General features: G+C 52.2%; 1 protein-coding gene across 1 annotated transcript in view; it reads right to left on the bottom strand.

Moving 5' to 3' along the window:
• Window positions 1-14,664, bottom strand: part of ncor2 (nuclear receptor corepressor 2) — a 446,529-nt gene that overhangs the window by 87,554 nt on the left and 344,311 nt on the right. The window contains exon 28 of the mRNA XM_068055641.1: window positions 7,419-7,522. Within this exon, the coding sequence (XP_067911742.1) occupies window positions 7,419-7,522 (104 nt within the window). The remainder of the gene's footprint in view (window positions 1-7,418; window positions 7,523-14,664) is intronic.

The following is a 14,664-nucleotide window of genomic DNA, read 5'->3' as shown; positions in this document are numbered from 1 at the left end:
ATCAGTCTACTCTCAATCAACAGCAAAGTGATGGAAGGTGTCATCAACAGTGCCATCAAGTAGCACTTGCTTAGCAATAACCTGCTCAGTGACGCTCAGTTTGGGTTCCGCCAGGTCCACTCAGCTCCTGACCTCATTACAGCCTTGGTTCAAACATGGACAAAAGAGCTGAACTCAAGAGGTGAGGTGAAAGTGACTGCCCTTTACATCAAGGCAGCATTTGACCAAGTATGGCATCAAGGAGCCCTAGCAAAACTGGAGTCAATGGGAAATGGGGAAAACTCTCTGCTGGTTGGAGTCATACCTAACGCAAAGGAAGATGGTTGTGGTTGTTGGAGGTCAATCATCTGAACTCCAGGACATCACTGCAGGAGTTCCTCAGGGTAGTGTCCTAGGCCCAACCATCTTCAGTTGCTTCATCAATGACCTTCCTTCAATCATAAGGTCAGAAGTGGGGATGTTCGCTGATGATTGCACAATGTTCAGCACCATTCGCGACTCCTCAGATACTGAAGCAGTCCGTGTAGAAATGCAACAAGACTTGGACAATATCCAGGCTTGGGCTGATAAGTGGCAAGTAACATTCGCGCCACACAAGTGCCAGGCAATGACCATCTCCAACAAGAGAGAATCTAACCATCCCCCCTTGACATTCAATGGCATTTCCATCGCTGAATCCCCCACTATCAACAATCTCAGGGCTACCATTGACTAGAAACTGAACTGGAGTAGCCATATAAATACCGTGGCTACAAGAGCAGGTCAGAGGCTAGGAATCCTGAGGCGAGTAACTCACCTCCTGACTCCCCAAAGCCTGTCCACCATCTACAAGGCACAAGTCAGGAGTGTGATGGAATACTCTCCACTTGCCTGGATGGGTGCAATTGCAGAAGCTCGACACCATCCAGGACAAAGCAGCCCGCTTGATTGGCACACCATCTACAAACATTCACTCCCTCCACCACCGACGCACAGTGGCAGCAGTGTGTACCATCTAGAAGATGCACTGCAGCAATGCACCAAGGCTCCTTAGACAGCACCTTCCAAACCCGCAACCTCTACCAACTAGAAGGACAAGGGCAGCAGATGCATGGGAACACCACCACCTGCAAGTTCCCCTCCAAGTCACACACCATCCTGACTTGGAACTATATCGCCGTTCCTTCACTGTCGCTGGGTCAAAATCCTGGAACTCCCTTCCTAACAGCATTGTGGGTGTACCTACCCCAAATGGACTGCAGCGGTTCAAGAAGGCAGCTCACCACCACCTTCTCAAGGGCAATTAGGAATGGGCAATAAATGCTGGCATAGCCAGTTACGCCCACATCCCATGAATGAATAAAAAAAACAGGGCATAACGGGGCAGGACAGGATAACGGGGCAGGACAGGATAACGGGGCAGGGCAGGATAACAGGGCAGGGCAGGAGCACATGGCCAGGAGCGCGGGGCCGGGAGCACATGGCCAGGAGTGTGGAGCCGGGAGCACATGGCCAGGAGCGCGGGGCCGGGAGCACATGGCCAGGAGCGCGGGGCCGGGAGCACATGGCCAGGAGCGCGGGGCCGGGAGCACATGGCCAGGAGCGCGGGGCCGGGAGCACATGGCCAGGAGCGCGGGGCCGGGAGCACATGGCCAGGAGCGCGAGGCCGGGAGCACATGGCCAGGAGGACAGGGCCAGTTGGGGGGAATGGCCTCTCAGGGGAAAGCAGCAACAGCCCAATTCGTTGCACCACGGTTGGCTCTGCTGCACGGCGGAGGAGTAAAAAGTGTGGGAATGCAATCGTTATAGGGGATTCAATTGTAAGGGGAATAGATAGGCGTTTCTGTGGCCACAAAAGAGACTCCAGGATGGTATGTTGCCTCCCTGGTGCTAGGGTCAAGGATTTCTCGGAGCGGCTGCAGGACATTCTTAAAGAGGAGGGTGAGCAGCCAGAGGTCGTGGTCCATATTGGTACTAATGACATAGGCAGGAAGAGAGATGGGGTCCTGCAAGTGAATATAGGGAGTTAGGCAGAAGGTTAAAAAGCAGGACCTCTAGGGTTGTAATCTCAGGATTACTCCCTGTACCATGTGCTAGTGAGGGTAGGAATAGGAGGATAAGGCAAATGAATGCGTGGCTGAAGAGCTGGTGTAGGCGGGAGGGCTTCAGCTACTTGGATCATTGGGATCTCTTCTGGTGCAGAGGTGACCTGAACAAGAAGGACAGGTTGCATCTAAACTGGAGGGGAACCGATATCCTTGTGGGGAGGTTTGCTAGTACTACTCGGGAGGGTTTAAACTAGTCTTGCAGGGTGGTGGGACCCAAAGTAGTAGTCTCTCCGATGAGATAGTTGAGGCAAATGTAGAGGTTAAAGCAAGCAAGTCCAGTAGGCAGGCCGGGCAGGGGCAGGACAGGGAGCGTGGAAGGTCTGGTAGGCTAAACTGCATTTACTTTTATGCAAGAAGCCTTACAGTTAAGGCAGATGAACTCGGAGCATGGATCAATACATGGGATTGTGATATTATAGCTATTACGGAAACATGGTTGAGGGATGGGCAGGACTGGCAGCTCAATGTTCCGGGGTACCGATGCCTCCGGCGTGACAGAGGTAAGAGAGGAGGGGGATTGCACTATTGATTAGGGAGGACATCACGGCAGTACTTAGAGAGGATATCCCGGGGGGAATGTCCAGCGAGGCCTTATGGGTAGAACTTAGAAATAAGAAAGGGGTGATCACTTTGATGGGATTATACTATAGGCCCCCCAAAAGTCAGAGGGAAGTGGAGGAGCATATATGTAGGGAAATCACAGATAGGTGTAGGAATTATAGGGTTGTAATAGTAGGTGATTTTAACTTCCCTAATATTGACTGGGACTGCCTTAGTGCTAAGGGATCAGATGGGTAAGAATTTGTTAAGTGTGTCCAGGATAGTTTTCTGAAGCAGTATGTGGATGGCCCTACTAGAGAAGGGGCTACACTCGACCTCCTCTTAGGAAATGAGGCTGGGCAGGTGGTTGATGTGTCAGTGGGGGAGCACTTTGGGACCAGTGACCATAACTCTATTAGCTTCAAGATAGTTATGGAAAAGGATAGGACTGGTCCTCCGGTTGAAGTCCTCAATTGGGGGAAGGCTAATTTCGATGGCATCAGACAGGAACTCTCAAAATTTGAATGGGAGAGGCTGTTTAACACTGGGGACAGATAGAACCTCAGCATGTAGCGACACTTGGTGTTTGCGTACTGGGGCTCTACGCGCAGCTTGATGCAGCTTCACATAAAGGTGGCCATCAGGATGAGGGCGACGCTGGGTACATTTTTCCCACCCTTAACTAGAGGTTTGAACATCGTGTCCCTCCAGACCCGGTCCATTTTGGATCTCCAGATTAAGTGGAAAATGGCTCGGGTAACCACCACGCCATAGGAGTGGGGTATGGGCCAGACCTGCGCCACATACAACAACAATGTGAGCGCCTCGCACCTGATGACCAGGTTCTTACAATGGAGAGAGATCGCTGCTCCCACATGCTCACTTTATGTTGTACCCTGGCTACTCGCACCTTCTAGGTTTTGGCGTACATCTCGGCCCTTCCGAACCATATCCCCAGCACCTTCAGGTAGTCTGACCTGACGGTGAAGGGGACAAAGGAGTGGTGGGTCCAGTTAATACCTGTAGAAACTCTTGCTATCTGTTTTTACATTTCGAGATAACTTCCTCTCATACTCTAATTTCTTTCTCCTGATTAACCTGATAGTCATTCTCTGCCGTTCTTTATATTCTGACTAATCAATAGACTTGCCACTCATTTCTGTGCAATTATATGCTTTTTTCTTAAGTTTGATGCTTTCCTTAACTTCTTTAGTAAACCACGGATGGCGGGTCCTCCCCTTATAAGTTTTTTAATCGCAGGAATATACTTATCCTGAGTATTCTGAAATATCCCCTTAAATGTCTGCCATTGCTTCTCTATTGATCTATTCCTAGCCTGGGAACCCAGTTCACTTCAGCTAGCTCAGCTTTCATGCCCACATAGTTGCCCTTATTTAAGTTTAAAATACTAGTCTTAGACCCACTCTTCTCTCTTTCAAACTGGATGTAAAATTCAATCATATTGTGGTCACTGCTATCAAGAGGTGCCTTTATTCTGAGGTTATTAATTAATCCTGTCACATTACACAGAACCAAGTCTAATATAACCTGCTCTCTGGTTGGTTCCAGAATGTGCTGCTCTAAGAAACTATCTCGAAAGCATTCTATGAACTCCTCATCCAGGCTACTATTGTCAATCTGATTTTTCCAGTTTATATGTGGATTAAAATCACTCATGATTATTGCCGTCCCTTTATCACAAGCATTTAATATTTCTTCTAGTATACCTCATCCTACATTGTGGTTACTGTTAAGGGGCCTGTAGATCACTCCCACTAGTGACTTCTTTCCCCTACTATTCCTCATCTCCACCCAAACTGATTCTACATCCTGATCTCCTGAACCAAGATCATCTCTAACTGTTGCACCAATGCCATCCTTGATCAACAATGCGACCCCTCCACCTTTACCTAGCTTCCTATTCTTGAACATCACATACCGTTCAATATTCAGGACCCAACCCTTGTCATCCAGCTTTTAGTGATTTTTGTACTTGGACCCATAAATCTCTCTGCTCCTTCACAGTTCCTACTTCTCGCCATTTAGAGAACACTCTGATCTGTCTCTCTCAGGCCCAAAGTGAATGGCCTCACACTTCCCCACATTGAACTCCATTTTACACAATACTCCAACTGTGGCCCCCCCTGGGGTTTACACAATTCATCATTACCTCCCGGCCAGGTGATATAAGCAGCATCACATAGACAGCTCCATCACAGACCATGGAATTAAATATTGGGCACTGCAAATAAGGGATGGCCAATCTGACAGTGCCCGTGTTGCAACGCCCGAGACAGATAGTCTATACCTCTTACATTAAACCCAGTATTATACTGGCTTTTATCTGAGCTTATCCGATTGGAGTTTTGCTTTTAACATATTCTAAAGCTGCACGTCCATACCCTCTGCTCTTTCATGTCACCCAGCATTCCGCATTACCCATCACAGTTACCATTCTAATTATCAGCCATCACTCACTGGTGAGCATTCTCTCTCTCTGAGCCAAAAGGCTGTGGATTCAAATTCCACTCCAGACACTAGAGAACAAAATCAAGGCTGATGCTCCCTGTGAAGTACTGAGGGAGTACTACACTGTCAGAGGGACAGTACTGAGGGAGTGCGACACTGTCAGAGGGACAGTACTGAGGGAGTGCTGCACTGTCAGAGGGACAGTACTGATGGAGCACTGCACTGTCAGAGGGACAGTACTGAGGGAGTGCTGCACTATTGGAAGGTCAGTACTGAGGGAGTGCTGCACTGTTGGAGGGTCAGTACTGAGGGAGTGCTGCACTGTTGGAGGGACAGTACTGAGGGAGTGCTGCACTGTCAGAGGGACAGTACTGACGGAGCACTGCACTGTCAGAGGGACAGTACTGAGGGAGTGCTGCACTATTGGAAGGTCAGTACTGAGGGAGTGCTACACTGTCAGAGGGACAGTACTGAGGGAGTGCTACACTGTCAGAGGGACAGTACTGAGGGAGTGCTGCACTGTCAGAGGGACAGTACTGACGGAGCACTGCACTGTCAGAGGGACAGTACTGAGGGAGTGCTGCACTATTGGAAGGTCAGTACTGAGGGAGTGCTGCACTGTTGGAGGGTCAGTACTGAGGGAGTGCTGCACTGTTGGAGGGTCAGTACTGAGGGAGTGCTGCACTGTCAGAGGGACAGTAATGAGGGAGTGCTGCACTGTCAGAGGGACAGTACTGAGGGAGTGCTGCACTGTCAGAGGGACAGTACTGAGGGAGTGCTGCACTGTCAGAGGGACAGTACTGAGGGAGTGCTGCACTGTCAGAGGGACAGTACTGAGGGAGTGCTGCACTGTCAGAGGGACAGTACTGAGGGAGCGCTGCACTGTCAGAGGGACAGTACTGAGGGAGCGCTGCACTGTCAGAGGGACAGTACTGAGGGAGCGCTGCACTGTCAGAGGGACAGAACTGAGGGAGCGCTGCACTGTCAGGGACAGTACTGAGGGAGTGCTGCACAAATGGAAGGTCAGTACTGAGGGAGTGCTGCACTGTCAGAGGGACAGTACTGAAGGAGCACTGCACTGTCAGGGACAGTACTGAGGGAGTGCTGCACTAATGGAAGGTCAGTACTGAGGGAGTGCTGCACTGTCAGAGGGACAGTACTGAAGGAGCACTGCACTGTCAGAGGGACAGTACTGAAGGAGCACTGCACTGTCAGAGGGACAGTACTGAAGGAGCACTGCACTGTCAGAAGGACAGTTCTGAAGGAGCACTGCACTGTCAGGGACAGTACTGAGGGAGTGCTGCATTGTCAGAGGGTCAGTTCTGAGGGAGTGCTGCACTGTCGGAGGGTCAGTACTGAGGGAGTGCTGCACTGTTGGAGGGTCAGTTCTGAGGGAGTGCTGCACTGTCAGAGGGTCAGTACTGAGGGAGTGCTGCACTGTCAGAGGGTCAGTTCTGAGGGAGTGCTGCACTGTCAGAGGGTCAGTACTGAGGGAGTGCTGCACTGTCAGAGGGTCAGTTCTGAGGGAGTGCTGCACTGTCAGAGGGTCAGTACTGAGGGAGTGCTGCACTGTCAGAGGGTCAGTTCTGAGGGAGTGCTGCACTGTTGGAGGGTCAGTACTGAGGGAGTGCTGCACTGTTGGAAGGTCAGTACTGAGGGAGTGCTGCACTGTTGGAGGGTCAGTTCTGAGGGAGTGCTGCACTTTCGGAGGGTCAGTACTGAGGGAGTGCTGCACTGTTGGAGGGTCAGTTCTGAGGGAGTGCTGCACTGTCAGAGGGTCAGTACTGAGGGAGTGCTGCACTGACAGAGGGTCAGTATTGAGGGAGTGCTGCATTGTTGGAGGGTCAGTTCTGAGGGGGTGCCGCACTGTCAGAAGTGTGTCTTTCAGTTGAGACATTACACTGAGGCCCTGCCTGCCCTCTCAGATGGATGTAAAAGATCCCATGGCCACTACTTTGGAGAAGAGTAGGGGAGTTCTCCCAAACATCCTGGTCAATATTTATCCCTCAATCAATATCAGAAAAACAGATTATGTGGTTACCATCACATTGCTGTTTGTGGGATCTTGCTGTGTGCAAATTGGCTGCTGCATTTCATACATTACAATGGTGACTGCACTTCAAAAATACTTCATGGCTATAAAGCACATTGTGAAATCCTGCAGTTATGAAATGTGCTATAGAAATGCAAGTCTGTCTTTTTTTTCCCTTCCTTTCATAGAATCAGAGAAGGTAATTGCAGAGGAAGAGCCCACTGTGCTTTGCTAGTTTTATTTCTTTCCGTCCTTCTTTTCTGTTGATTTGGACCCATTTCTGATCGTACCTGAGTGATGGAACCTCTGTAAGAAGCTGCGGGTTCTGAGGGACCCCTGGTGCCTGGTGTTCCACGCGTGATGCTTCCTCCTTGAACCAGACACAGAGGCGAAGCTGCAAAGAGAGGAAACAGTTCCAGATCAAATTATCGCCAGAAAATACGCAAGAACAGGTTTTAGATCAAAGCTGTTAATTACTTGTGAAATGACGAAAATATCTAATTTGAATTGTCAGCTTGGCTCACTGGGCATCACTCTCACTCAGCTCCCAATTAGAGGGGCAAGGCTTCGAATTCCACATTAGAGTAAAAAATCTAGGCTCCCTATGATAGGACTGAGGGAGTGCCGCACTGTCGGAGGGTCAGTACTGAGGGAGTGCCGCACTGTCGGAGGGTCAGTACTGAGGGAGTGCCGCACTGTCGGAGGGTCAGTACTGAGGGAGGGCTGCACTGTCGGATGGTCAGTACTGAGGGAGTGCTGCACTGTCGGAGGGTCAGTACTGAGGGAGGGCTGCAATGTCGGAGGGTCAGCACTGAGGGAGTGCTGCAATGTCGGAGGGTCAGTACTGAGGGAGTGCTGCACTGTCGGATGGTCAGTACTGAGGGAGTGCTGCACTGTCGGAGGGTCAGTACTGAGGGAGGGCTGCACTGTCGGATGGTCAGTACTGAGGGAGTGCTGCACTGTCGGAGGGTCAGTACTGAGGGAGGGCTGCAATGTCGGAGGGTCAGCACTGAGGGAGTGCTGCAATGTCGGAGGGTCAGTACTGAGGGAGTGCTGCAATGTCGGAGGGTCAGTACTGAGGAAGTGCTGCACTGCCAGAGGGTCAGTACGGAGGGAGTGCCGCACTGTCGGAGGGTCAGTACTGAGGGAGTGCTGCAATGTCGGAGGGTCAGTACTGAGGGAGTGCTGCACTGTCAGAAGGTCAGTACTGAGGGAATGCTGCAATGTCGGAGGGTCAGTACTGAGGGAGTGCTGCACTGCCAGAGGGTCAGTACTGAGGGAGTGCTGCACTGCCAGAGGGTCAGTACTGAGGGAGTGCTGCACTGTTGGAGGGTCAGTACTGAGGGAGTGCTGCACTGTCGGAGGGTCAGTACTTAGTGAGTGCTGCACTGTCGGAGGGTCGGTACTGAGGGAGTGCTGCACTGTCGGAGGGTCAGTACTGAGGGAGTGCTGCACTGTCAGAGCGTAAGTACTGAGGGAGCTCCACACCTTCGGAGTGTCAGTACTGAGGGAGCGTCGTACTGTCGGAGGGTCAGTACTGAGGGAGTTCCGCACAGTCGGAGGGTCAGTATTGAGGGAGTGCTGCACTGTCGGTGGGTCAGTACTGAGGGAGTGCTGCACCTTCGGAGGGTCAGTACTGAGGGAGCGCTGCACTGTCGGAGGGTCAGTACAGAGGGAGTGCTGCACTGTCGGTGGGTCAGTACTGAGGGAGTGCTGCACCTTCGGAGGGTCAGTACTGAGGGAGCTCCGCACTTTCAGAGGGTCAGTGCTGATGGAGCGCTCCATTGTTAGAGGGTCAGTGTTGAGGGAGCTCCGCACTGTCGGAGGTTCAGTACGAAGGGAGTGCTGCACTGTCGGAGGGTCAGTACTAAGCGAGCTCCGGACCGTCGGAGGGTCAGTACTGAGGGAGCGCTGTCCCCTTGGAGAGTCAGTACTGAGGGAGCTCTGCTCTGTCCGAGGGTCAGTACTGAGGGAGCGTTGCACTTTCAGAGGGCCAGTACTGAGAGGTCGCAGCACTGATAGAGGGTCAGTACTGAGGGAGTGCTGCACCGTCAGAGGGTCACAACTGAGGGAGCTGCGCACCGTAGGAGGGTCAGTACTGAGGGAGCTCTGCACCGTCGGAGAGTCAGTACTGAGGGAGCTCCGCACTGTTAGAGGGTCAGTACTGAGGGAGCTCCGCACTGTCGGAGGGTCAGTACTGAGGGAGCGCTGCACCGTCGGAGGGTCGGTACTGAGGGAGCTCTGCACCGTCGGAGGGTCGGTACTGAGGGAGCTCCGCACTGTTAGAGGGTCAGTACTGAGGGAGCTCCGCACTGTCGGAGGGTCAGTACTGAGGGAGTGCCGCCCTGTCGGAGGGTCAGTAGTGAGGTAGTGCTGCACTGTCGGAGGGTCAGTACTGAGGGAGAACCGCACTGTCGGAGGGTCAGTACTGAGGGAGTGCCGCCCTGTCGGAGGGTCAGTAGTGAGGGAGTGCTGCACTGTCGGAGGGTCAGTACTTAGGGAGTGCTGCACTGTCGGAGGGTCAGTACTTAGGGAGTGCTGCACTGTCGGAGGGTCAGTACTTAGGGAGTGCTGCACTGTCGGAGGGTCGGTACTGAGGGAGTGCTGCACTGTCAGAAGGTCAGTACTGAGGGAGAACCGCCCTGTCGGAGGGTCAGTACTGAGGGAGTGCCGCCCTGTCGGAGGGTCAGTAGTGAGGGAGTGCTGCAATGTCGGAGGGTCAGTACTTAGGGAGTGCTGCACTGTCGGAGGGTCGGTACTGAGGGAGTGCTGCACTGTCGGAGGGTCAGTACTGAGGGAGTGCTGCACTGTCGGAGGGTCAGTATTGAGGGAGTGCTGCACTGTCGGAGGGTCAGTACTGAGGGAGTGCTGCACTGTCGGAGGGTCAGTACTGAGGGAGCTCCACACCTTCGGAGGGTCAGTACTGAGGGAGCGTCGTACTGTCGGAGGGTCAGTACTGAGGGGGCTCCGCACAGTCGGAGGGTCAGTACTGAGGGAGTGCTGCACCTTCGGAGGGTCAGTACTGAGGGAGCGCTGCACAGTCGGAGGGTCAGTACTGAGGGAGTGCTGCACCTTTCGGAGGGTCAGTACTGAGGGAGCGCTGCACTGTCGGAGGGTCAGTACAGAGGGAGTGCTGCACTGTCGGTCAGTACTGAGGGAGTGCTGCACCTTCGGAGGGTCAGTACTGAGGGAGCTCCGCACTTTCAGAGGGTCACTGCTGAGGGAGCGCTCCACTGTTAGAGGGTCAGTACAGAGGGAGTGCTGCACTGACGGAGGTTCAGTACGAAGGGAGTGCTGCACTGTCGGAGGGTCAGTACTAAGCGAGCTCCGGACCGTCGGAGGGTCAGTACAGAGGGAGTGCTGCACTGTCGGAGGTTCAGTACGAAGGGAGTGCTGCACTGTCGGAGGGTCAGTACTAAGCGAGCTCCGGACCGTCGGAGGGTCAGTACTGAGGGAGCGCTGTCCTCTTGGAGAGTCAGTACTGAGGGAGCTCTGCTCTGTCCGAGGGTCAGTACTGAGGGAGCGTCGCACTTTCAGAGGGCCAGTACTGAGAGGTCGCAGCACTGATAGAGGGTCAGTACTGAGGGAGTGCTGCACTGTTGGAGGGTCAGTACCGATGGAGTGCCGCACCGTCAGAGGGTCACAACTGAGGGAGCTACGCACCGTCGGAGGGTCAGTACTGAGGGAGCTCTGCACCGTCGGAGAGTCAGTACTGAGGGAGCTCCGCACTGTTAGAGGATCAGGACTGAGGGAGCTCCGCACTGTCGGAGGGTCAGTACTGAGGGAGCGCTGAACTGTTGGAGGATCAGTACTGAGGGAGCGCTGTCCCCTCGGAGAATCAGTACTGAGGCAGCTCTGCACCGTCGAAGAGTCAGTACTGAGGGAGCGCTGCACTGTTAGAGGGTCAGTACTGAGGGAGCGCTGCACTGTCGGAGGGTCAGTACTGAGGGAGTGCAGCACTGTTTGAGGGTCAGTACTGAGGGAGTGCAGCACTGTTTGAGGGTCAGTACTGAGGGAGCGCTGCACTGTCGGAGGGTCAGTACTGAGAGAGTGCTGCACTGTCGCAGGGTCAGTACAGAGGCAGCACCGCACTGTTGGAGGGTCAGTACAGAGGGATCACTGCACTGTCGGAGGGTCAGTACTGAGGGAGCTCCGCACTGTCGCAGGGTCAGTACTGAGGAAGCACCGCACTGTTGGAGGGTCAGTACTGAGGGAGCGCTGCACTGTTGGAACGTCAGTACTAAGGGAGTGCTGCACTGTCAGAGCGTCAGTACTGAGGGAGTGCTGCACTGTCGGAGGGTCAGTACTGAGGGAGTGCTGCACTGTCGGAGGGTCAGTACTGAGGGAGTGCTGCACTGTCAGAGGGTCAGTACAGAGGGAGTGCTGCACTGTCAGAGGGTCAGTACAGAGGGAGTGCTGCACTGTCGGAGGGTCAGTGCAGAGGGAGTGCTGCACTGTTGGAGGGTCAGTACTGAGGGAATGTAGCACTGTTTGAAGGTCAGTACTGAGGGAGCGCCGCACTGTCGGAGGGTCAGTACTGAGGGAGCGCTGCACTGTCGCAGGGTCAGTACTGAGGGAGTGCTGCACTGTTGGAGAGGCAGTATTGAGGGAGTGCTGCACTGTCGGAGGGTCAGTACTGAGGGAGTGCTGCACTGTTGGAGGGTCAGTACTGAGGGAGTGCTGCACTGTTGGAGAGGCAGTATTGAAGGAGTACTGCACTGTCGGAGGGTCAGTACTGAGGGAGTGCTGCACTGTTGGAGGGTCAGTACTGAGGGAGTGCTGCACTGTTGGAGAGGCAGTATTGAAGGAGTACTGCACTGTCGGAGGGTCAGTACTGAGGGAGTGCTGCACTGTTGGAGGGTCAGTACTGAGGGAGTGCTGCACTGTTGGAGGGTCAGTACTGAGGGAGCGCCGCACTGTCGCAAGGTCAGTACTGAGGGAGTGCTGCACTGCTGGAGAGGCAGTATTGAAGGAGTGCTGCACTGTCGGGGAATGCCGTCTTTCACGTGAGACATTAAACTGAGGCCCCGTTTGCCCTCTCCTGTCAAAATAAAAGATCCCACAGCCACTATTTGAAGAGGAGCTGGGGATTTTTTCTGGTTTCCTGGCTAATATTTATTGCTGATCCACCATCAGTAATGGGGGGTTAACTGGTCATTTATCCCACTGCTGTTACTGGGAACTTGCTCTGAACAAATTGGTTAATATGTTTGGCTGCAAAACAACAGTGACTACGTTTGAAAGTAATTCATTGGGTGTGAAGCTCTTTGGGTCGCCTTGATCATGTGAAAGGGCTACAGAAATGCCAACTCTTTCTGCTTAATCCATAGCTATAAACTTTGGTCATTTTTTTTTAGAATTGGAGATGCACCTTTAAAGTAACGATACAAGTGAAAATAGGGATTAGAAGCAAATATTTTCCAATCTTGTGAGTGAGGAACAGGTGAAGCCTCAGAACCTGAGGTGTGTGAACTCCATCAGAAAGGGGCTGATAAATATTAGGGGTTCGGAGCAGGGGTGAAGGCGACAGCTGGAGATGGTGAAATATTCCCCAGGATACATTGGTGTTCTGGATTTGTTGTGAGTGAAGGTAGCAAAGTACAAAGAACAAAGAACAGTACAGCACAGGAACAGGCCATTCGGCCCTCCAAGCCTGCACCGATCTTGATGCCTGCCTAAACTAAAACCTTCTGCACTTCCGGGGTCTGTATCCCTCTATTCCCATCCTATTCATGTATTTGTCAAGATGCCTCTTAAACGTCGCTATCGTACCTGCTTCCACCAGCTCCTCTGGCAGCAAGTTCCAGGAACTCACCACCCTCTTGCCTCGCACATCCCCTCTAAACTTTGCCCCTCTCACCTTAAACCTATGTCTCCTAGTAACTGACTCTTCCACCCTGGGAAAAAGCTTCTGACTATCCACTCTGTCCATGCCGCTTATAACTTTATAAACCTCTATCATGTCGCCCCTCCACCTCCGTCTATCCAGTAAAAACAATCCGAGTTTATCCAACTTCTCCTCATAGCTAATGCCCTCCAGACCAGGCAACATCCTGGTAAACCTCTTCTGTACCCTCTCCAAAGCCTCCACGTCCTTCTGGTAGTGTGGCGACCAGAATTGCACGCAATATTCTAAGTGTGGCCTAACTAAAGTTCTGTACAGCTGCAGCATGACTTGCCAATTTTTATACTCTATGCCCCGACCGATGAAGGCAAGCATGCCGTATGCCTTCTTGACTACCTTATCCACCTGCGTTGCCACTTTCAGTGACCTGTGGACCTGTACGCCCAGATCTCTCTGCCTGTCAATACTCCTAAGGGTTCTGCCATTTACTGTATACTTCCCACCTGCATTAGACCTTCCAAAATGCATTACCTCACATTTGTCCGGATTAAACTCCATCTGCCATTTCTCCGCCCAAGTCTCCAACCGATCTATATCCTGCTGTATCCTCTGACAATCCTCATCATTATCCGCAACTCCACCAACCTTTGTGTTGTCCGCAAACTTACTAATCAGACCAGCTACATTTTCCTCCAAATCATTTATATATACTAAAAACAGCAAAGGTCCCAGCACTAATCCCTGCGGAACACCACTAGTCACATCCCTCCATTCAGAAAAGCACCCATCCACTGTTACCCTCTGTCTTCTATGACTGAGCCAGTTCTGTATCAATCTTGCCAGCTCACCTCTGATCCCGTGTGACTTCACCTTTTGTAACAGTCTGCCATGAGGGATCTTGTCAAAGGCTTTACTGAAGTCCATATAGATAACATCCACTGCCCTTCCTTCATCAATCATCTTTGTCACTTCCTCAAAAAACTCAATCAAATTAGTGAGACACGACCTCCCCTTCACAAAACCATGCTGTCTCTCGCTAATAAGTTCGTTTGTTTCCAAATGGGAGTAAATCCTGTCCCGAAGAATCCTCTCTAATAATTTCCCTACCACTGACGTAAGGCTCACCAGCCTATAATTTCCTGGATTATCCTTGCCACCCTTCTTAAACAAAGGAACAACATTGGCTATTCTCCAGTCCTCTGGGACCTCACCTGTAGCCAATGAGGATACAAAGATTTCTGTCAAGGCCCCAGCAATTTCTTCCCTTGCCTCCCTCAGTATTCTGGGGTAGATCCCATCAGGCCCTGGGGACTTATCTACCTTAATGCTTTGCAACATAAGTAGGGGCAACATAAGATGGATGAAGGTTCTGACAATTTGCTCAATTCCTTTTGGAGATTGAGAAGTATTTATTTCCCTGGGGAGAATAAGTGGGTGGGTAGAGACCACGTTAGGGGAGAGGTTACATGGCATGTGGGGAGAGTAACTGGGTCGGGAGAATCAATGGCAATGCAGATTACACAACCTTTGCTGGTGGCTGGAAGGCGTGACCTGTGTCCTTTGGTCTCTACTGATCACTGTGTATCCCACCCCCTATCACAGATTCTCGCCACAGTTCAGGCTGTATTTTACAGGGCCTCTGGCGTGGGGCTGCATGGTGGGGTGCTGGGGGACGGAAGAACGCTCTGGCA

The sequence above is a fragment of the Heterodontus francisci genome, chromosome 23, assembly GCF_036365525.1.
Source record: "Heterodontus francisci isolate sHetFra1 chromosome 23, sHetFra1.hap1, whole genome shotgun sequence".
NCBI lineage: Eukaryota > Metazoa > Chordata > Chondrichthyes > Heterodontiformes > Heterodontidae > Heterodontus > Heterodontus francisci.
Note: the sequence above shows the minus strand (reverse complement) of the source record. Positions and strands in the feature narration are given on the sequence as shown.